General features: G+C 35.8%; 2 protein-coding genes across 2 annotated transcripts in view; both read left to right on the forward strand.

The window, feature by feature from the left end:
• Window positions 1-251: 251 nt before the first annotated feature.
• LOC135682633 (GATA zinc finger domain-containing protein 1) lies at window positions 252-5,076 on the forward strand. The gene is made up of 4 exons (XM_065197601.2): window positions 252-646; window positions 1,525-1,584; window positions 1,988-2,165; window positions 2,913-5,076. The coding sequence occupies exons 1-4, from the start codon at window positions 365-367 to the stop codon at window positions 3,119-3,121; spliced, it is 729 nt and encodes a 242-aa protein (XP_065053673.1). The 5' UTR covers window positions 252-364; the 3' UTR covers window positions 3,122-5,076.
• Window positions 5,077-7,048: 1,972 nt separating this feature from the next.
• The window catches only part of LOC135682617 (arf-GAP with GTPase, ANK repeat and PH domain-containing protein 1), a 46,653-nt gene continuing 31,185 nt past the window's right edge, over window positions 7,049-22,516 (forward strand). The window contains exons 1-5 of the mRNA XM_065197581.2: window positions 7,049-7,264; window positions 10,646-10,710; window positions 11,180-11,350; window positions 12,784-12,922; window positions 14,332-14,466. Of these exons, the coding sequence (XP_065053653.2) occupies window positions 7,096-7,264; window positions 10,646-10,710; window positions 11,180-11,350; window positions 12,784-12,922; window positions 14,332-14,466 (679 nt within the window). The 5' untranslated portion in view covers window positions 7,049-7,095. The remainder of the gene's footprint in view (window positions 7,265-10,645; window positions 10,711-11,179; window positions 11,351-12,783; window positions 12,923-14,331; window positions 14,467-22,516) is intronic.

The raw sequence follows: 22,516 nt of genomic DNA on the forward strand, positions 1-22,516 counted from the left end.
TGGAGGGTGGTGTCAATTTGGTGGGAGTTTGGGGGTAGTAGTCGGCAAGCTAGGTGGCAGAGAAAAATTATCGGGGACTGTAAAGGGTGACTAGCTGGGTGAAGATTATCCAGAAATGTCCTTTACATAAAACTAACGCTGGATCCCCTTAGAATGATTTTATAATCTCACAATTTTATCCAAAACCATCTCTATAAATTGTTGTCTGAGGGGTTCCATGTGGAAACTTGAGGAAGAGTCTCTTTCGAGTGTGGTCTCGTTTCGAACTTATCATTGTGGCCTAAAGTCGGCGGAAAGCTCTACAAAACAGCTGAGAAAATGACTTAAATTCTGATGCAAGTTTAACCAAAAAGATACAATAATAATGCCTCAGTGTGCAGATTGTTTCGTGGATACTTGCCAGATGTGGCGAAAAACCACAAGGGGACTAACGGTGTGCAACGTGTGTCATTTGAAACGAGTACAAGCAGAGCAAACGGCCTCTGTTGCAGCTAGGCTAAAGGAGAAAGGAAAAGAGACTATAAGGCAATCTTCAAGGAAAAGTAAACCATCAAGTAAAGCAGCTAAGCTCGTTAACGGAAAGATTTTGGATCGAGCCACCAAAGTGCCAGGTTTGAAGAACAGAAAAGCTTTGCTTAAGAAAAAGGTATAAATTTATGCAAGCAATCTTTTGGTGGTACGAAAATTGAAAATGATTTTGAAAAAAGCGAAGTAAATTAAAGCTTTTCATCTGACACTCTTCAGAGTTTAAAACGTCAGAACATAGATAGAAAACTCTACGCTAGGAAATATATATACCCGGTTGTGGATCTGACGTTTTAAACTCTGGAGAGTGTCAGACGAAAAGCTTTAGTTTACTCAAATGTTCGCTTTTTTAAAAAGGTATATATTTCTTATTAACACAACACGTTTTCATACATCATCGATATTAGGCACTTTGCATCCAATAATTTTCATGAGAAATCGATATCATGTGATGCTTGGTTCCCAAACCTGAACAGCAGCACCTTTCAATAAGATCTTGGTTTGCCTGAGGCTCTTCAACAAAAGTGTAATGGGGAAAACTGGCAGGATTTCCCTTGTGTGCAAGCACAAAGTGTGCTATAAAATTTATCAGAGTTTATTTAAAAGTACAAAAATCATTCCAGACCAGGTGCAACAATTTTTCTTCTTCGAACACATAGATATACCATTACCAAAACAAAGTAAATGAACAATAAATTCTATGATTAGTTTTTCTCTAGTATTTTTTTAAAAGTTTGTTATGCTTGTTACCTACAACATTATATACCAAGGACATCTCAACTGAATTCCAATTATATTTCCTCTGAGTATAGTGACACCAAATAAAAGCCCCTCAAAACAGCCCTTTGAACTGTCCTGAAATTAAGCTCTGGGCCTATTGTCAAAATTTTACAGTATTTGTTTAACAATAAATTCTTAAGTAACATATGATATAAGAATTTATCTTATGTTCCCAGTTTAAAATCATGATATCAAGATCTATCTCTTGCCTACTTTTAGCCGTCCAAGTCTCCAGTAGTAACTTCAGCTGTTGTTACAGCAAGCAGTATCTATCACAAGGTATGATTTGCTTTCATTTTTTTAGTCCAGCTGACTTTGGTTTTCATTGATTTTTACAGACATCAACCATGACATTGTCATAACTTAAAATCCTAATTTTATAATATATATATTTGGCAACTGTATTTATGATTACACCATAGTTTAGTTTAAATGTTTATGATTACCTTGATAAGCTTGTTTTTGACAAAATCTTGAGCGTACAATTAACAAGTTGTTTTTATCAGGTTTATCAAATTTAAGGCACCACTACCTTCTGTCCAAATATTTTTATACTCTGTTCTTCAATATATTTATTGGCAGCAATTTTTAAACTGATGTGTCAGCTTTACTTTATTCATTTTAATATGGACCAAATACTGACTTAATGTGTATGTTATCTTTTTTTTTTGTTTCTTGTTAGGGTCTCCTTTTCAAGGAGGGAGATGTGGTCTCTGTAACAGATATAAGTGGAAAGAGGTACTTTGCTCAGATAAGAGGGCTACTTCAAGATGTTTTCTTAAACAAAAGTGCTGTTCTTAGCTGGCTGTTACCAACTGTGCCTAACCCAACAAGATTTGATCCTGCAATATTTCTACCAGGTATTAATTTGGTTTTTTAAGTCAGACACAGTTTTTGAATGTTGATGATAGAACCAAGCTCTATTATGGAAATTTAGTCACTTTTATAGGAGACTTTTTGTTCACACCAAAAGGCACTGCTTATTTATGGAAACATCTGGATACAAATGGATACAAATGATGAAACAATTTTGTCCGTAAATTCCTAAACAAATGTTTTCTATACTTTTTGGACTAGTTTACTAGTGTTCTTTATAACTCTGGAATTGAATTGCAAATACTCTTAATTAAGACATCCAATGGACAAAAGTCTTCAACTTATCGCAAGCCAAGTTTGGGTAATCTTTACACAGGAAAAGCAACACAAGCATTCCCTTTCACTGATTCAAATCAAGATTGAAAATGTACACAAGGGTTTCTTACACGAATGATTCTTAGTTTTTAATTTTTTTCAGTTTCATTTTACATTTTGTGCTCAATTGCATTTGTTTATATGATTAAATTTAGGTTACATTGTAAGAGGGTTTTAATTATTTAAATAGTTTGGAATGACCGGCAGGTAGCACTAGTGGAAATGCTAGTGGATCACCTTAACTAAGTTTGATCATTTCATATTTCCTCAAAACTATCTTTACATTAACTACACTCAGTTAACGTCAGCTTATCGTGTTTCAAATGAAAATAGATAACATTATTGTGTGATACTGAAAAAGACAAATTCTTTTTCCCAAAAATACCTTTCTCATTTCAATCTGTTTATTTCTAAAGGACCAGATGAAGATACTCCTAGACCAATGGAATGCTTAGAGTTTGTGTCAAGAGCTCCTACAAATTCATTTAGGCTAAGAACATCATATCCTCCATATCAAAGGACTAAACCAGATTTGAACTCTCTATTGTCGGTGGCAGAGGGTCTGTTAGATCCAGCAAACACAGAGCTGCCAGGTGATGTGAACACGATAGATGAACCAAATTGAGCTGTCTGTTACATTTAGATTCCAAATATCATGGAAGTCATAAAGATTTCATATTTTGACAACCTACTCAAAGTGATTCTTTGTTATCACTGTTGACGGAATAATTTACTATGTAAAGATTTCACAGACAGGGTACTTGAGCTGTATTTGAAAAAATTTCCAGACAGAGTGCCAGAATTTTGTATATACTGTTGACACTAAGAAGTACCTTAATAACTGAATCAGTATCCAGTTGTTATTTTCTAGGATCTTGTGATTTTGTACAAAATGACATTAAAATGTTTGGCTGCTTATATACTATGCAATTATTTAACTGTAGTCAGATATATTCGGCAGAGATTTTAAATCATCCTTTAGCAATAAATTTTTGTTTGCTAAGTTGTCATAATCTTATTTTGTTGAATTATTGTCACCTCGTTGTACATTAGTGATATGATAAATTCTGACAGGTGTATTATTATCAAAGATAAGCATAACTAAACTTTCTGGAGTCTTAAAGGAATTATCTTTTCTTTTTCACCTTTTGTCAGAGGACATACAACCTCTTGTTATTTTCTCAAAGCATTTTGTTGCCATTTTTGGTGAAACATTTTACCGTTCAATTTCTTATTGTATTTTGAACTGCATTATTCCATAAAAAGCTCTCCAAAGTGTTCTTTTCAAAATATATCTAGGTTGCATGTTTGGAACTTAATCTTCCCACTTCCCTTTTGACAAAGGGATGAAACTGTTTTCTTTCAATTCAGTTAAAAAGAGCAATTTTTTGAAAAGCCTTCCTTGTGCTTCTCAGCCTCAATATCCCTCTTACTTAAACACTCTTGTAAGGTGTAATGTTTGTATCAAGGCATATATCCATATATTTATTCTTCAAAGAAAATATTCTAAAAAAATTGTTCATCAGTTGTAATGCAAGTGATTTGATTATCTTGTTGACTGTCTGATGCCAAGATCTTTCAGGATTTACATAACAAGAAAATAATTTTCCCTTCCCTGAAACAAATTTGCAGGATGCACCTTGGCTGTGCCCCAATAGACAGAGTCTTGTTAATGTGACTATTATGAATGGAATTTCATCTGCAAGGAATTCTGCAGTAAGACTGATTTTTTATTGCTCTATGAAGTTTACCTGGAGTATTTATATGTACTAGGCCTTTATCAATTTGTCAAGATGTGAGCACCACAGCTCACATGGTATCAAACAGGAGAAAAATTTCCCATGGTCAGTAATTATGTTTGATATCCAGCAGCTCTTTCAATACACCGTTTGAAAGTACAATACTATTTTTTGTTTACCTGGCAATGCATTAGTATCTTCTGATATTTATTTGCAAGTTTGTTTGCAAATATCTTGTATTCGAATTAGGAGTTAGCAGGTTTAGTGGCTTTAGACAAACACACAGAGGGCTTTTTGTTGTGTAGTTATTTACATTCCGTGTTTTTTTATGTTTTCTCTTTTGTTATGTCATTTATCAAAAGGAACTTGTGATTTTATTTTTAATATTATTTTTAGTTTGAATCTTATTTTTAGCCATCTGTCAGCTACTGAGCATTTTAGTCGATTGGCAGGTAATCAGTGATGTCGCAACGGGGTGGCGGTGGACTGATGTTGATTTTCTAATTTCTCGAAATCCGTTCAAAACCTCGGGGTAAAGGGTTGATCAGATTGATTTCCATTTTCGCGCTTTCAAAAAGCCCTATTTTCGCAGAATGCTGTTCGAGAAACTTGCTTTTCCAACAATTTCGAAATTGGTAAAAAGTACTGAAAAGGCGTTCCCCACGTTTTCCGCGAGTCTGAAGGGAGTGGACGAGAAATTTTTTTGTCCACCCCAGTCTTTCCAGATTAACAACGCCTCCGCGTGTAATGTTTCAAGGGGTAAGAAAAGAGCGGCGTTCACGTTTACACATTTAATCCTCAACTTCGTGATAATTCTTTTTAATGTAAGACGAAAAAAGAACTTCTATGCACTATATCGTACCTCGGATTACACGTGGGGGGGGGGGGGCTAAAACTGTAAGAAAAGGGGCTTTACTGGTAGTTCATTACTTAGTACTTGGTATTTTTTGCAAAAGTAGGAGGCTAAAGCTCCTCAGCCCCCCCCCCCCCTCCTGCTCCGCGGTGCCTGGAATACGATAAAAGTAACATACAAGAAAAGCTTTCATTTTCGTTCTTTGGGAAATTCTTTGCAAGTTTCTCCCATAATAGTACACTTGTACGCGAGAAGAATTTTTGTTTTCGGAAACCAAATAAATTTTCAAACCAAACCCAAACATGAAATTCTGATCTATGGAAATTCAAATCTGAAGCTTTGGAAAATTTGTGCCAGAATCTGATGATTATTTCAGCCGGGAAGAACGTCATTCGATTTGACAAACTCGGGTAGAAACTACGCTTTCAAAACCTTCAAATACAGCCGAATTTTTTTTAAATTAGTAGGTCTTTGCTTTTCGAAAGGTTGTTTGTTGGGCTTATTTCTCATGATGTCATGATGCTGTTCTGTTCGTAGCGCCTCTGGGGACAGGGTGCCGCAGTGTAAAATGGTTGTTTAAATCGAGAGATGTGTTGCGAAGACTGAAACTTTAGAGAATAACGATTTGTGTGAGCGGCTAGTGCGAAACCTATACTTTACTGCCCATTTCCCGTATGTTACAATCCAAGGCTAAGCTTTAATCAAACTGCCAACATAATCAACGACGGTTCTCCGCGAACTTATAACTTATACTTATAACAATATCCCAAAATATGTAACAACTAACGAGGTACAGCGCAGTCTTTCTCAAGCACTGCCTGTCCTAAATACAAACTGCGTTAGCTTTATTTTAATGTTTAGCCTTTCATGTCTGTACCCTCTGAATCTCTCTCCGAATCTCCCTAAATCTAACTAAGCACGTATATTTGTATGTGCAAGTGCAAGGAAATTACCAGAAAATCATAACTAAGCATAAAATGTTACCTAAAATAAAATAATGACTACATAACATGATGTAATTGTAATCCTAATGAGGGGGTAATCCTACAACAATAGAATGGAATGCAGTGTAATGCTAGGGATTTCTTAAGAATCTACATAGTATACAAAATAGCTACGTAAACAAAACAAAGTATAATTAGTAAATAGTTCTATACTTAGGCTGGCATTGTTTAAGCTCTATTACAGCATTCCCAAATAATTTATAGAAATTGGGTATAGTGTATTCTTTTAAAATATTCCGCATGCTTTGTGAGATAATATTAGGTTACATTGTTTGTCCCCCAAGTCAATTAAAATTGACCAGTTACAAAATTTACAATTGTATTAGCTCGAATTAATTATAATTATGTATAAAGGGTGGAATGGAAATCATGAATTACTCAGAAAAGTTTTTGGATTTTCAATCGGGCTTCTTGAAATCTAGTCATTTGCTGAAGGGGGACTCCCCAGATTTAGCTAAAATGAAATGCAAGCAAATGTAACCAAACGAATTCAGTTTAGTTTCAGTTTCATTTCATAAAATTAATTTAACGGTGTTATTGCTTGTACGTAGGCAAACATTTTCATTCGTTGCACATTTTCTTTGTTGCAAAAAGTAGTCTTGAAAACTTGCTGACTAATTTTCACTTTGTTACCCCTATTTACAAAGCTTTCAATAGCAGCAAAAGGTCATATATTCCGTAATTTTTATAGCAGTCATTCGTTCTTTGAAATATTTCAATTGCCTGGCGACTTTATGACATAGCTATAAAAATCTGACAATGGAATATGACCTTGTGTTAAAACAACATTAGAAAAGGAGAGGATTGATTTTTCTGTCATCGGATTGTTATTCCAAGCTTTGTTTTACAACTTTCTTTTTAAGAAATTAACGTTTGGGTCATAAGCTCACATTTTCAATACGCCCTCTACCAGGGCACTTCCTCTTTCCTTCGCAGTGGCCAGAACAAAGAAAAAACAACTTAGCTTTGCTTTCACAAACTCGCTGGAAACTTGCATGAAAGGATGCCTTTGCCTATGCAGACAAATGGAGAAAGTCCTGATCATGTCTCGAAGGAAGCTGAAAGATTTGAAAGCTTTTATCAGGGAATTCTAGATTTGCAAGAAGTGCTGGAGAGAGTTGAAAATGTCACTCTACGGCGGCGTATGAGAGAGATCATCAGCAGGGTTGAAGGTAAGTGCGGCACCTGAGGACAGATTTAGGCCTGCTGCTGTGGCACTACACTGAGTATCTTCCTAGGAATATTGTTTAATAATATGTTTCATGTGTGGTTATAAATTAGCTAATGCTGGTCTACAATGTTGCCTGCAATAAAAGGCCATTAACGCCGCTTCTGTATCGAATATTTTTGGCCTAGTGTATCATAATATTGGATTCAAAAGTTGCCTGTTTTGTTATTGTTTTTGTCGAAAGGCGGAAAAACTTTATTTTCCTGTTGAAACTGCAGGATACCACCAATGCAAGGTGGGTTACTGCAGAAAGTTTTCTGAAATTCGCCCTACTTCTCTTTTTTAAGCGAAAAAGCATTATTCGCTAGCACTTTGGGTTGTTCAAAATAATTCTTTTATTTGCTTTTACAATAGCCTCTTGTAACAAGAATCAAGGCTTCTCCGTAACTTGCTTAACTAAAAAGTTGATTAAAATTCCCAACTTAGACTTTAGGAATAACTTAAAATTCCTATCGATCGCCAAGTCGATGTCTACTTTCAAAGAAGCTTCAACTATGATTTTCAGGTAGGGGTCGGTAGGGTACGGTTGTGGTACGATGCAATAATTGCAATTTAGTGTTGGCATAGCGAAAATAAAGCGAGTTTTTAAAAGACAGATATTGTTTTTAGTGATGCTATTTTCCATGCCTGGTCAATACGAGCAACAGCGTCTCCGTGTTTACGACTTTCCTGTCACAGATTCTACATTAATTATGAATAATGTATTGTATCCCGCAGCCCTTGCCCGCAGTTCGTTACTGTAAATAAAAACGCTTAACAACTGGAGACGATCAGTATCCCCAACTGCGAATATTTTCCTCTGATTCGATACTTGAAATAAGGGATGTCTTTATTTTGAAAGCAAATGAGTCAGAAAGAGTTTCATTGATAACAACATCTTGGAAGTAAGTTGCCATTATCCTTGGGCAAATGGACTGCAAAGTGATCAATGAATCAAGTAATCCATGAAGCATTAGTTACATGCCAAACGTGATCACCATTCCACTACCATTGTGTCTTGGTTTCATCTTTGACCCACAGCCAAATCATGTTTGATTACAATCATAAGGTTTCCTTTGGACATGTTTCTTGCATGAAAGTGAACAGGGCTCAAGGAGTATAGTGAATTATTCTATCCACCCCAGCTTATTATTTTTATGAATGACAGTATCATCTAGATATTGCTACAATGGCAGTAGCTTCTCTAAATCTGATTCTATAAAATGCAAGTCAATATATTGACTACTTAAACAATATTTTTTTCATGTGTGTCTGCATTTCATCAAACTGGTCTCTTTTAGGGGTCCTTTGGCTAGGGGCATTTCATCAAAGGGGTCCTTTAGCTTTTAAGTGGAGGGGCCTTTAAGTAGAAAAAGTTTGGTTACATGTTGTTAACAAGAAGCAACAGCCCTCTTGCCCCTCCGTTTTTGGTGTAGTCCTCATATTATATTACAAAGTATTTTTAACCAGTGTCAGTTTTCACTAAATGCAAAAAGTGAAATATTACCATATTTTATTTACATTGTGTGTCTCCTTCATGAAGAAAAAAACAGAGCAACTATCTATCTGGATTACAAAGCTGCTGACCAAATTTGGATTTCCTAGAAGATATTGGAGCTGCTGCTCGATCCCAAATAAGACTTCAACTGCAAAACTAAACAACTATGTATTTACCATGGTCTTGTTGTTAGCAAACTTCATTAATGGCATACCATTAACATAAGAATCTATTCCTCCGTTAATGATGCCATTGCAGCTGTAAAATTATGGCAATGCTTAGAATAGAAGATATCTGGCAAAAGCAAGTCTGTTAGGTTGGCTTGGGAACTTTTTCCTAGGAGTGGCAGTATGGGGGTCTAGGGTGCTTATGCCCCCAAGGTTTTAATATGACCTCTGTTGGCAGCCAGTTTCCATTGGCCACCAAAATAAAATCATTACTTCATGGATTTTTACAGGGGTAGCACCAAGAAATTAAAATTGGGGAGGGGGGCTCCATTTGTAGGTATTATTAGGCTTGAAACCAACTTTTGAAAAACGCACAAAAATGCCTCACTTTGTTTTATGGCTATGATTATTAAGGGGCACATGTTATGCTAGCGAGAGGTTGTCAGAGGCCCTAAGCATATCAGAAAGAAGAAGCCTCCCTGCGAGCGAAGGGAGCATAAATTATTTTTGCCACCAAGCCCTTCAGATTCGCTTAAAATACATTTCAGAATATTTCTTGCAGTTATTTTCTTGCAATCATTTAAAAAGTTTTGCTCTTTCCAAGTTATGCTTTTATTAAGTTTGATTAATTCTAGTGTTGAAATGGAATTCATTGCTTTATGAGACCCCATAGACCTCAGTTTATTCCTTGGTAATTATGCAATAAAAGGATTTATCACACTTTTCTTTTCTTCTATTTCTTTTCTTTTATTCTTTCTATTTTCTTGAAAACACTTTTTTGCACAAAAGTGGGGCTAAAGCCCCCCCCCCCCCAGCCCCCTCTGGTGCTGTCAATGTTTTATAAAACTTTTTGTTCTCTTGTGTGGCAACTAAATGTAGGAAACAACTTTATTTAAATAGTAATGTTGAATATAGATAATCTTTTTGAAATGCCTCAAAACCACTCTAGGTGAAGTACATGTAATTTCATTTCACATTGTTCTGTTGGGTGTTTCGTCATATCAGCAGTCATGTATAATAAAAATATTGGCACCTCCAGTAACTCCCTCTATTGACCACCCAGCTGTACCCCAGAAATATTTTAACATTTTCTATAACAGGTTAAATACCTAACAAACAAAAAGGGACATGTTGTCTGGAAAGTAGCTGTCTATGATTAATTTCAAGATTCTATAAGATCGACTTATGATTTCTCAGAGTCAGTTTAGTCTTATTTCCATTATTTTGATTGTTTTCTTCAGATTTAATATTAGGGTAACTGGCTTCCTCCTCAACTACCTATTCCCCAACCCTTGATCGATATAGAAATTTCAAGCCAAGGATAATGCCAGAAAGGTCTTGTGTCTGAACTTATTGCAATTAATGGGATACCTTGGTCAGCTAGTGCTGTTAACCACATAAAGCACTGAAATAAAGCCATTTAAAGGGTAGAGATTCCAGAAAGATTAAACCTCAGCTGTTTTGCTGTTAAATAGTCACATTTTATAGATTAAATTCAAAAGAAACTCAAGAGACAGCAAGTTCATATAAGATATTGAAGCCTGTCACATGTATCTCCGGACCTTTAGAAAATTCAGAAACTTCCATTAAATATTTCTCTGTTACAAAGACAATTTGTGCTCAAATGCATTGATTTACTATTAATTAAGTTCCACACTTAGTTTTTATTTTTCAATTTTAGACGACTTTGTTAATTGCCCAGAGTTTACCATACCAAGAAACAATCCATTGAAAGAGCTCCGACTGGTATGTTTACTTTTTCTACAGGTGTTATTCTTTCATATCTTTCTTGAAGATTGACAGCAAACTTTGTCAAATGGCCATCGGGTTAAGGTCTTTTATTTCCCACCAAACAGTGCATATTTATCTCAATTTTGCAAATTGTTCTCTGTAAGTTGATCCTTACACCTCTTGATGTTATTGAAATTTTTGGTAGCTCAAAGTCTTTTTAATGAATTCTCATATGTTATTTTTTGAGTAGTACTTTACAGTCTATACCTAATCTATTAAAGACATTTATCTTGAAATGTTGCTTCCTCGTATAGATCTTGACAATGGCAAGTTTCTAGCTGGAGGGTTCAGTTCTAGTTCTGTTGCAAACTGTAGCTAATTGATTGACAGCTTTTTATTTAGCACAGTTTTTAGATTATCATTTGCTTTAATCTGCTGCATGTTCTTGGTGAAACACTATATGATTACAGAAATTGTTTTTAAGGGAATAGCTGGAGGATCACTATCAGGGAAATCATCTTTGGTTCATCGCTTTCTTGCTGGATTTTGCCCTAGGGATGAGGTTTTGTCAGGCAGACATAAAAAGTGTATTAATGTAGATGGACAAAAATATTTGCTATTGGTGAGGGATGAGACTGGCCCACCCGACTCTCAGGTGTGCAAATTTTTGTCTCTTTGTCTCATGTGTTGTCCCTCAATTATGTTACTGTTTTGTTGTGTAAAAGAAACTCTAATTTGTGCTGCATGTATTGTCAGCAGGATTGTTGTTCAGTTTTAAGCAGCACTTGTTAATGAGCTTCTATATCTGTATTCAATAGATACTCCTTTAATTGCTTTCTTCGATAAATTTGGAGGAAATTTTCAACTTTTGCCTTGGCATGTATTTATGTCTATGTTATGTCTTTCAAAAAATTTGTTTAGGTAGGTTTTTTGCATTACAAGCTCGCAAAAGCATAGAAAGACCTTCTATTTCAATAATGTGTTTGCACTTGTGCTTCTATGAAATACAGCAATTGCAGACCTCCCTTTTAATCTTTCCAAACATTGCTAAAAATGTCTTAAATAGTTTGAGAAAATTTCTTATCTTTGAACAAAAATAGACGCCTTCCTTCTATAAGTTTTCAATTAATTTTCAGAAAGGGGCTTTTGAAGTTTCTTAAGAACAGTTTTTAATATAAAAATTCAAGCACACTGTCACCTTTATAAACATAATCTGCTGGAAACTCTGTATTGGAGAATATTGCCATGGGCAAACATTAAGAGAAATTAACTCTAAGAAATCAGCTTAAAATGAAATTGCTTGAAAGTTTTATCACTAAGAAGCTTAGAAAGATGTCTCAACTTAAGGATAAAGTGAAAGGAACCAGGACAAGAAGTTAGCAGATTAGATACTGGAAGATTATGATGCTATTCTGGTTGCTGCTGCTTGTTTTTTGTTTTTGTGACTATGTTGCTGTGAAGAAATGTAGGAGCTACTTGACTTGTGACTTTTTCATCAGTTAAACTCATAACGTTTTTATGTCTGCGTGTTCTAAGTTTTTTGCGACGCTTTTTGCTGATAATATCTTTATCTATATTTTGTGGTTGACACGCTTTTAATCTATCATTACTGTTAAATAAGTAGCCACACAAACAGTTTTCATCTTAGTCATTTTCTTTCTTGTTTTCTCATTACCTTTCACGTCTTTTACGTCTCTTTGTATTACTTCACCAAGCTTGATCGCTTTTAAAAGTTTGACTATGTTGCTCTGTCAAAAATGACCGCTTCCTGTCAAATTTCTTCACCATCAATGTCGAAAGAATATCTCAAATATGTTTGTACATTGGCCTTTTGGGGAACGCTTCAAGGTAATCGATTGGAACAAACATGATGTCGTAAACAAAGTAAAAAATAGATCAGATGGATATGTTAATGCCTACAGCTGCTTAATTTGAATCACGACAGGAAAATGCGGGACATAGTTAATGTTTGGCATAAATTAGGATATCAAAGATTGATATTGTAGTTACCAAACAGTCTATATAGGCTATATGTTCATGTAGCAGCTATCAATTCTTTTTATAATATTCGCTTAATGTTTATTACAGTTTTCACGATGGTTGGATGCAGTAGTGCTCGTTTTCAGTTATGCAGACGAACTCAGCTTCAACGTAATATCAAGCTATTATGCAAAAATGAAAGCTTACAGAAACGGCAATTTGCCTATGATTCTAGTTGGAATCAAAGGTTAGTGAATTGTATTGATTCCTGCCCATGCTTCTTTGCCAACTCAAACTCTATGTTTTTTTCGAATATTGCCACTTCCTTTTTACCACTACCACCCCTTCCCCCTTTCATGGAAACAATGATGGAAGTTCACGTTAATATCACACAGGTGTCACGAGAAGAAAAGGTTTCTAAACCCCCATACTTTGCTTTATCTTAGACCAGCATTGTTTGCAATTGGAGATGAGTGGTTGAACTTGACTTTGTAAATTGACATATTGATTTTAGTATTGAAGACGTTTTCTGTAATTTAAGCTGCCACTGAATGACTAGTGAATAGAGTTGCGAATCGAAGCATCTCAAAATGTAATGGTCTATCCATGTTCTAACGCAGCTGTCCAACATAGACTCTCTATAAAGTTTTAATTGCTTGCAAAAATTAAGTGTTCGTTCGATTAGTCTCACGCGTTATTAAATGTGTTTTCGTCTTATCACAATAACGCTTTACTTAATACCCCTGGAAAAGAACCCTGAGGTATTACAGAAAAGTTATCTTATCAGCTTTTAGATTAAGTAATGTATTCACGAATTAATCTAGCCTTGTTACTTTTTTGCGCCCATTCTTGGGTTTTTAAAGTTTAACTAGAAATTTAGGCTACTTGCCAGAGAAACTTATTGCCTTCACCTATTTAACTATAGATTAAATTTCACTTGGCAAGCAAATTCGCAAGATTAAGTCCTTAAGTCTCACTACTCCTTTTCGACATTTACTATTTTCACTGACCTCGAAGATAATAATACGTATATACATGTTTCCTGGGTGACTAAAAAATTTTTTTCTTTCACAAATTTCAATGAGGTGCAAAAAAGGATATTTTTCTCCGTAGTAATTTGTCAGAGGTCTCCAAAAAGAAGCCATATTGAATTGTTATTCATATTTTGCCTAAGCAGTTTTGGAACTGTTGACCCCTCAAGATGGAAGCGTTTTAGGATCTGTCTGATCTTGATTAGCAGAGAGCTTATAAACAGTCTTTCTTGGTATTGAACAATAGATCCTTTTTCTCCTGTTTCTCAGGAATCCCATTTCGCATGACAAAGTAGCCAGTTTCTGAGGTTACGAATTATTCATAAGTAGAGGTCGAATTTCCAATTGCCGTTCTTAATATTTTAGGTTTATCCTTGATATCCAGTCTTTGGTAGCCGAAAATTTTGATTAATCCCTGTTAAAAACAGTATCTCTAGTTATGCCCTGAAGCCTTTTATCTTTTTGCTCAGTTTGAATTGATTGGATGCCGTCAAGGCTTTTAAAGATGTCCACTATTCTTCTATTAGCTGTGCAAAATTTACTTGCGAATTTTAAAAAACAACCCATTTAACTCACTGTTGATCTAAGTCCGCAAAAACCATATTATCCTTAAATTTTTTCTTAGATGATACATTCTCAGAGACGCAGAGTATGATAAACAATGCCAGAATTAGGAAGTTCATCCTAGACCATAACAACTGTCCATTTTTTCTCGCGTCGTTGGAGACTGGGGAGAGTGTAAACGATGTGTTTCAAACAGGTTAGCTCGCCTATCTTTTTATTATATTAGTCAAAGATAAACAAGGCTGTTATTTGATTTATCAGTTCATCAAACACCAAAAACGGCTTTGTGTTGCAAGATGAATGTTAAACGGGGTTTTTTTCAACATATCGTTGTTTTATCTTGCACAACTGTATTTTTATCTTTTCTTATCTTTTCCAGCTATTTGCAATCGTTGATTAGTTTAACTTAGCCAGCGTTGCTTGGTAGCGTGGAGTGTAATTCACTTTGTAGAATCAGTTTGCACTAAAGCGTTTTCATCTCTTGCCTTAAAAAAGCAGTTTACTTCAAAGATAATTCAAAACACTGCTTGAAGTGTATCCCAACGTCCAATAACATTGAAATTGAACTGCTATTTTTACTTTTTTCGCTATTTCACTGTTTTTGTCTTTTATTTTCTTTGTACTTTACCTAAAAGCAGTACAAAGTACGACAAGGGTTCTACTGTGATCTTGTTTAAGTTTGTTAATTTTTATCGCCATTTTAAGCCACAATTTTGCCTCAAAACTGTTGTTATTAAAAACATTAAAGTAACTTTTTGTTTGCATTCCTCGTGGTGGAAATTAGTAACGCAAGAATTTCTTTTGTTTAAATGTTTACAGACAAAGAATGTTCATTCTTATAAGAAAATTTTTTTTCACAACTTTGGAAACATTGCAAATCCAATTGCTCTAAGCCTTTTCATCCGCAGTTTCTTTGTGCCTAGTCGTTTCGATATTTTAGACAGCTTCTGGAATTGTAAAGAAATTACATTATTTTAAAAGCGCCTCACTGCATATTTGCTTATAAAATAATCTTTATTTAGTTCACCATCAATGCTCGTATAGATACATCCGGGGGTCAGTGCCTGATGTTTAAAGGCAGTATTATCACAAACCAGATGGACCTTGAGCCAAGACTGGTCTTTGGGCTTCCACGGTGATGCATATTCTTTTAAAAGAGAACCTCTCCGATTTGGCTTGCAAACGAGGCGATGTGTCTCATTTGTGACATTGAAAACAAGCTAAAACTGAACTAGCAATTGAAAATTTTATCATGCTTTACACATGAATTTTGATCTCCAACTAGCGCAGGAGAATTCTTTAAGCATTTATACGGATCCTTTGCGCCCACCTGACCCTAAGGCAAGGGGCCCTTTGCCCCACCAACAACACCTTAGTGGGTCAGTTTTAAATTCAGCCTATGACGATTGTATACACTGATAAAAACAAGTCTTTTGTGTGTTGCTCAACAGGTGATAAACATCTGGCTTTATGTATATACAGAATACGAGATGGATGGGAAGGGCTATGTTTTCTCACCATCTCTATTTTACCTTCCAGATAGCTAGTTGTTAGCCAACTGTGCTAAAAGCCACATTAGTTCAGCTATCAATAACACCGATCTTTTGATAATGTCTTTTCCCGATTGATTGGCCAAATTTTTTGAGTCCCTCTCCTAATAAACAATTGCGAAAGATGTCTTCGAAATAAACACCGAAAATTCCATGTTTGTTTGGCTGTCAGGATTTTTGAGGAGAAGCAGAAGAACCAGTACAACATTCTGGTGACGGCTTGTGACTAACCTTTGTTTTAGTGGTCAGTTTCCCATAAACCTACGTTTCAATTATTAAATAAGCTTCTAGTACTGCCAAATTTCAAAACAGCGCTAAGAAGCAGAGCATAGCATAAAGTGCTGAAACCCTTTTTACCAGACACTCTTTCCGCGAGTGCAAACATCGATTTATCACAAAATGGTACGCGGAAGTTTAGATCCAGGTGCAGATCGAAGGTAACGCTAGAGAAATAGCGCGTTTGATTATTTACAGTATTTACAGGAGTTGATATGAGAATATGAACTCCATACGTGTATGTGTTTCTCTCTCTCCTTCGTAGAGTCGACGTGGAGGCTTATTGAGCCAACCTCGGTCTCGTTTTTGCGGATCCACACCCTTGTTGAGATACACCAATTCTAATTACGCACTTTGATGCGACTTTTTTAAGCTCAGATTTAGTTTCATCACCATAATTTTATGCCGGATGCAATTTTTCATATCGTTTATGCTTGTATTTTTATTTTACGGAGAAATGGAGTCTGGAAACTTGTAAGAGATTTGACCGCAAAAATCATTCCGGGTGAAACTTTACCCCCCTAGTCGCCAATCACGGTCAAATCTCTTATAAAATGTTTATCTTCTTGTCGTCATAAAATCGATATCATGAGCAATACCATAATGAAAACTTCCAAGTACACTAAAATCATTGCTCTCAATCCGAATCTGGGATCAAAAATTTGGTAATAATGAATTTGAAGAATTTTTCAAAATGAGACCGTAAGTTGAATTGGTGTATACAACTGAATACATAAAATGGAATAAAATATTTTCAAGGTTAAATTGTTGACTTTTCAGGTTGATCTAATCTTGCAACTCGGTTGGAATCTAGAAAGATTTATTAATTACAAAAGAAGATTTTTTCTCAAAGTCCGTTTTGGTTTTTCATGCTAAACCGAAAGGCGCAAATTTTGCGCTATCTTCTTCAATAATTTATGTTGCAAGTGCCACAGATATGAAAAAAACAAAGATTTTGTTAATTACATTGTTTGACAGTAAGGAAGGTTTGTATATAGGAACCTTTTGGCAATATTTCTTTGAATGCTTGTGCATGAGTGTGTCACTTTGGATATTTGGTCGAGATACCTAGAGACCTCCCTATATAGGAAACTCCAAAAAATACACGGGGAATTGATATTTTTTTGCGAAAAAGATCTTGCTTACGTCTGAAGAGCCATCCTACTTATAATTAATTTCTTCGTTTGGAGGGGGGAATAAATAAGTTGTGGAAGAGGGAAATAGTTGCAATCGTTTGGTAGTTTTTGCTGGAAACATTAAATGTCCTCGTAGATCAAGTAAACACTTCTTGTCATTGCCTAATGAGTCTTTGGCCGAACTTGAATCATCAGCAGCACCCATTTCAGCTATGAGCCCAGTAAATCATTTCTCTATTCAAAAGCCAAGGTTTGCAAAAAAAACATTTTTAAGTTTTTATCGCCTCAACGTCAAAAGAACTAGCGGCATCAGCCGATGGGCACCATAAAGCCATATTGTATTGTAATGGATATCATTCAGTAGGGATCAGGATATAATGCTGGAGGGGCTACGATTGGCGCAGTCTTATAGGTTTTTCTTCAAAGACTAAAGCACAGTTATGGTTTTTTCCTTAATTCAGGTTGTCGTTACCTCAGAAGGTGCTCCTGAAGCGAGAGGCTAAATTTTTAATTTTTCAAGCTTCATATCATCCAAGAAAATTCCATCGTTTTTTACCGTCTGTGAAGCCTCCGGAAAGCATAATCTCTTAGTCTAGCTTCTAACCTAGGCAGTGATTTCATTAAGCATTGATGGTGCTGGAATCTTCGGCTACCTTCAAGCATAGGCAGTTTGATGTTTGCACTGAAACAAGTCAGATTTCATATAGATTCGAACATTAGTTGAATTCAATGCCATGAAAGGAGTTTATTAATTCCCTAAATGTGACACTTGCCGCTGGTGAATAAAAGCTCTTTGTAGACACAATATGCATTGCTCATGCGAAGAAAGATTTAACTTTGCAAACAGTTTTTACAACCTTTTTTCTTTCAATAATTTATTCGCCGATTCAGGGTCCGATCTTTACCTCGTTTGACTTGTAATACGACGCCACGATCTACAAACGGAGAATTGAGCATGTGCCATTGTACCCCCGTTTTTCGGATATACGGTTGGCTTCTGAGTTGGGATAGAGCAGGCTGGTATATTCATAGTTTAAACTGTTAGTAATTTGCTGTTTGTTCTTTCGCTGGGCGTAGAGGATATGATTTGCTCCAGGCAGCTTATCTAAACTCGATAGATCGGCCCGCCATTGCTTTGTTATGTCTCTGATTATATCAATGACTTTTAAATCAAAGTTTTGAGCAGGAATGCATGCCTGCAGTTGGTCGCAGTTTTTTGGTTGTCCAGCATGTTTCGATCTGGATCATACACTTTGTTGTCCGATCTTCTGGAGCTGTTTGACCGTATGTGAAATCAAAGTTTTACTATGATTTGATAGTTTGTGCTTTTTAGAAATTCAATTGAGTAATGTTGTAGTGTTTCCTTAATTTTGACAATCATAGAGACACTCAAGACTTTTCTCTTTAAATGTTTTATCGGCGAGAGCCAAGATTAATGGCTTCTTCAAATACTTATGTTGAAATACTTCCATGTTGAATTTTGTTGTATAAGACAATTTCCAAAACGACTTGCTTAGAGTGGCCACATGCAGACATAAAATAACGGTAATTTCAACAATGCGGGAAGTATCGTTTCATAGCCACCATTGATCTTCCAACAGTAGTAAATGTTTGTCAATCCTATCTTCTGTTTGATAACGCAGAGGTTTTTCTAGAGTATCCGTTTGAGTTCCTCTAATCTCCTGGAGACTTGCAAATTGTCACGATGTGCCAAAATACCTCTAACTACATCTGTATGCTGGCATAGCGGAAGAGGGTGAATAGGGGGGGGGGGGGCATAGCCCCCAATTTTTGCTAAACGAAATTTCACGTATTAAAATATGGATCATCATTAGTAGGCTCTTTGCAAAATTTCCGATTCGACCCCTAAAACAGTCAAAGGTCCCTGTAATACAAGGGGTGGTTTTGCGGCAGAAGATGTGACTGCCCTAAATTGGAAATACTTCCAACTGACGCAAAAGTGATAGAATTTTTACTTGTTTTATATGGTTAAGGTTTTAATGGTGAGTCAGCTCAAATGTAGTATTCAAACATTGATATTGTTTTCGGAATTTTTTAAGTTACACAGTTGTTGCTCCTATGTTTTTATTTTGATGAAGAAAATTCTAAAAAAGCAGGAATGTATATAAGATTATTGAAATGTTTTGCATTTAAAATCCTTTAATATGAAAGACGCTGTTCATCATTTAAAGTAGCTTCAAAGACATATTTTTATTAGAAACTTGCTATAAAAAAGGGGCACTGAACATTCAGCGAACATTTAGGAACTCCAGTATTTGCATCCAACAATTAAGCAACAAGTGAATTTTTCTAAAATGTTAAGCTCCGAATTTTCAAACCTCTCCATCAATGCAATTGGCTTGTTGGCATAAAACTTTAAACGCAAGCTATGAAGGTTATTCAAAAATCTTCAAAAGTTCTTCACTACCAACTTCAAAAGACTCTTAGCTATCTTCCGTAATTGCTTCTGATATCAGTTAGGACTTTTTCCAGCATGAGAATTTGCAGCACGAACCCCAAATGACAGTAAAGGTTAAATATACTGGGCCGTGTTATTCAATTGGATGGCTGCGGCAAAGCCAGCGACAGAAAGAAGTAAGTCAGGGGGTGCATGCACTACCCTAAAAGCGTCTTTAGGCAAACGTATTTTTGTACAATATCAAATAGTCGCTCTGCTGATCAAACACTCATAAACTTTAATCCTTCTGATGAAATAATTATTTGACCGATCAAATGAAATTGGAGAGTCCTCCATAACTACTGCAACCCGTCTTATATTATTAATTTGTGCTTGTACCCTCTATCAGTGTCGTAACGGAACAAGGGCTCTTAAGAATACTTCGTTTGGGGGCCCTTGCACAGTCAAATTTTTTCCAAAATTCAGGCAAAAATAAAGCCATTGTCAAGAAAATTACTCTTTGGGAAAGAAAGATTGCAGGTCAATAAGGAATAAAGCAATTCCAGATAGTGAAAAAGTACCAAAGATCTAAAATCGATTAGTCAACTTCTGGTTTTCGATGGAAAGAATAGATGGTCCACGCCATAAGTTTAAAAGTGGCGGGGTTCAATTTCTTTAGTGCATTGAACTTGTAATTAGTGACAAAAAATCTCAGATATTTCGGGGTAAAATAAAAAGTAGGGCCGCTGGAGGTTTGTGGGGGCAAAAGGGTGGCTTTTATCGCTACAAAAGGAAAGAAAGGTCCGGGGTTACTCCCTCTGGAAGTTTTTTGCTCAAAACAACATCAAATTACATTTTGCAGCACTCAACGTCTGAAATTTTATAGCACCTATCCTTTTCAGGTGGAATTATCTCGTTTAGAAGGAACTACTGGTTTTGCGAACTCAGCGTCTTTTTGTAATATGTTAACCTGAGAATATTTGTCACTTTTTACTTTTTACACCTCAAATGACTTTTTACACTTAATAGTGCAATCGAACCTATATCATGACAACCTGTAGGGGGCCCTTAGGAGTTGCTCTAGCCAACAACCTACGTCGGTTACGCCATTGAGAATCTCTACCCTACTCCATAGCCCATAACTGTAAAAGTAACGAACCCATTAATACCTGTGTATTAATGGATTCGTATGTGGTTGAAATAGAGAGAAAATTTGTAGCAACTTATTTTGTTTTATAGAAATTAGCATGAGTTGAGACAAGCAATACGAGTGATGTTTCCACTTGCATTTTATAAGTCTCATCAAAGAACTCGTTGAATGAATTATTATGTTCTTTCGCAAAGATTTTTTTCAGGAATCAGAAACTATGGAATGGTTGTTGGAACTTCGTTCCCGGCCGGGGCTGTTTGATCTTTGTAATATGCACTGCTACTTAATAACTAAAATGTTATGTGAGAAAATGGCAGATGTTTTCTCAAGAACACGACTGTACGTAAACAGGCTCTAAAAGAATCGATGATGATCACTCCCTGAATCCTACCTTTCGTTTCTGCCACCTCTCACCCCATTTCATCTGGTCCCATTGACTCGTTAAGGCCATGTATTTATCGACAGCTCAATTCAGTATGTAAAATCTTATATGCATTTAAAGTGAGATCCCTCTCTCAAAGCTGACATTATCAATTTAGTATCATTTCACATCTAAAACTCAATATTGCCGTCACAATACCCATTTATGCCCCATTAATGACTAAGATTTAAATGATAACGTCTTAATACCCAAGGCTTACAATCAAAGTCTAGGGCTCCAGTGAGGTTTATATTTGATATCCATAATTTTGAAGCAAATTACCGGGGTATTAAAATTTATAGAATTTTGTTATGAATATTGCCCTGACGCTCTTGCTAGATATGACCCAATGAAATGCTTTCAAGGAATGTTGATCAAATCAAAATTGGGCCTTGCCTTTTACATCGAGAGACTTCAGGACAAAGTAAACAAACCTCAAGTATTTGTTATTTTCTAACCGCTTTTTCTGTTTGTTGCACCCGGTTTCACCATACACCTTTATTCTCAAAAGCACGGATTTTCTTCAACATTTTTTCACTATGACATATTCCTACCTTAAACGATTTCTTGGGATGGAATGGTTATTGATAATGAATGGTATGTACAATCATTGCCAAAAGTACTTGGAACACCCAGCAATTGGCAATGTGTTTTTATATTTTTCAATTCCTTTCCCGAATACTAAAATTTCGGTACCACTAACCCCCCAACCCCCCCCCCCCCCCGTCCCCTAAACAATGTTGATAATTGAGAAAAATATCATAGAAGTCGCAGAAAAAGATTTCTTTCTAATCCTCTACGTTGTTTTGTAGAAAATTAACGTTGTTCAAAGGGGGGAAGGGGAATGGCTGAATTTGCCCTTGAAAACTGACGTTATTGTAATCAAGACTTTCGGAAGGCATTCAAGGTGGTGTTTGTGAATCAAAGAATAAACGTATATGAACTTTCCATCTATCTAAAGTAGAAAACAGCTCAAGAATAATCGGCCTCAAAGCAAAACGCTCCTTGAAGAAAAAAATGTATACCATTTACTGGCAGCAAACATTGTTCTATGGGCTCTGGCTAAATAAGCAACCGTCATATCGTGATAGGAGGCCGCGAGCACGCCGTTCTTTCCAAACTGTTTGATGTGATATCAGGGGTCTGGGACTTATTACGTAATTTCTACAAATGTACTGTTAACTGCACGGAGCTAACAGAACAGTGCCAAACAATATCTATTCAATGGAAAATCCAGCCTGTGCTGGAGATTGCCAGTTAAAACATAGTTTTAGTGCTTTTTTCTGTAAATATTGTCATTTGTCAGCAAATTTGC

The sequence above is a fragment of the Rhopilema esculentum genome, chromosome 16, assembly GCF_057945365.1.
Source record: "Rhopilema esculentum isolate cy_ngs chromosome 16, ASM5794536v1, whole genome shotgun sequence".
NCBI lineage: Eukaryota > Metazoa > Cnidaria > Scyphozoa > Rhizostomeae > Rhizostomatidae > Rhopilema > Rhopilema esculentum.

Bases quoted from the DNA above. Each gene is read 5' to 3' on its own strand.
- LOC135682633 (XM_065197601.2), top strand. From the start codon at position 365: ATGCCTCAGTGTGCAGATTGTTTCGTGGATACTTGCCAGATGTGGCGA. The intron at 647-1,524 runs GTATAAATTTAT...GCCTACTTTTAG, and splicing joins AAGCTTTGCTTAAGAAAAAG to CCGTCCAAGTCTCCAGTAGT. The intron at 2,166-2,912 runs GTATTAATTTGG...TTATTTCTAAAG, and splicing joins TCCTGCAATATTTCTACCAG to GACCAGATGAAGATACTCCT.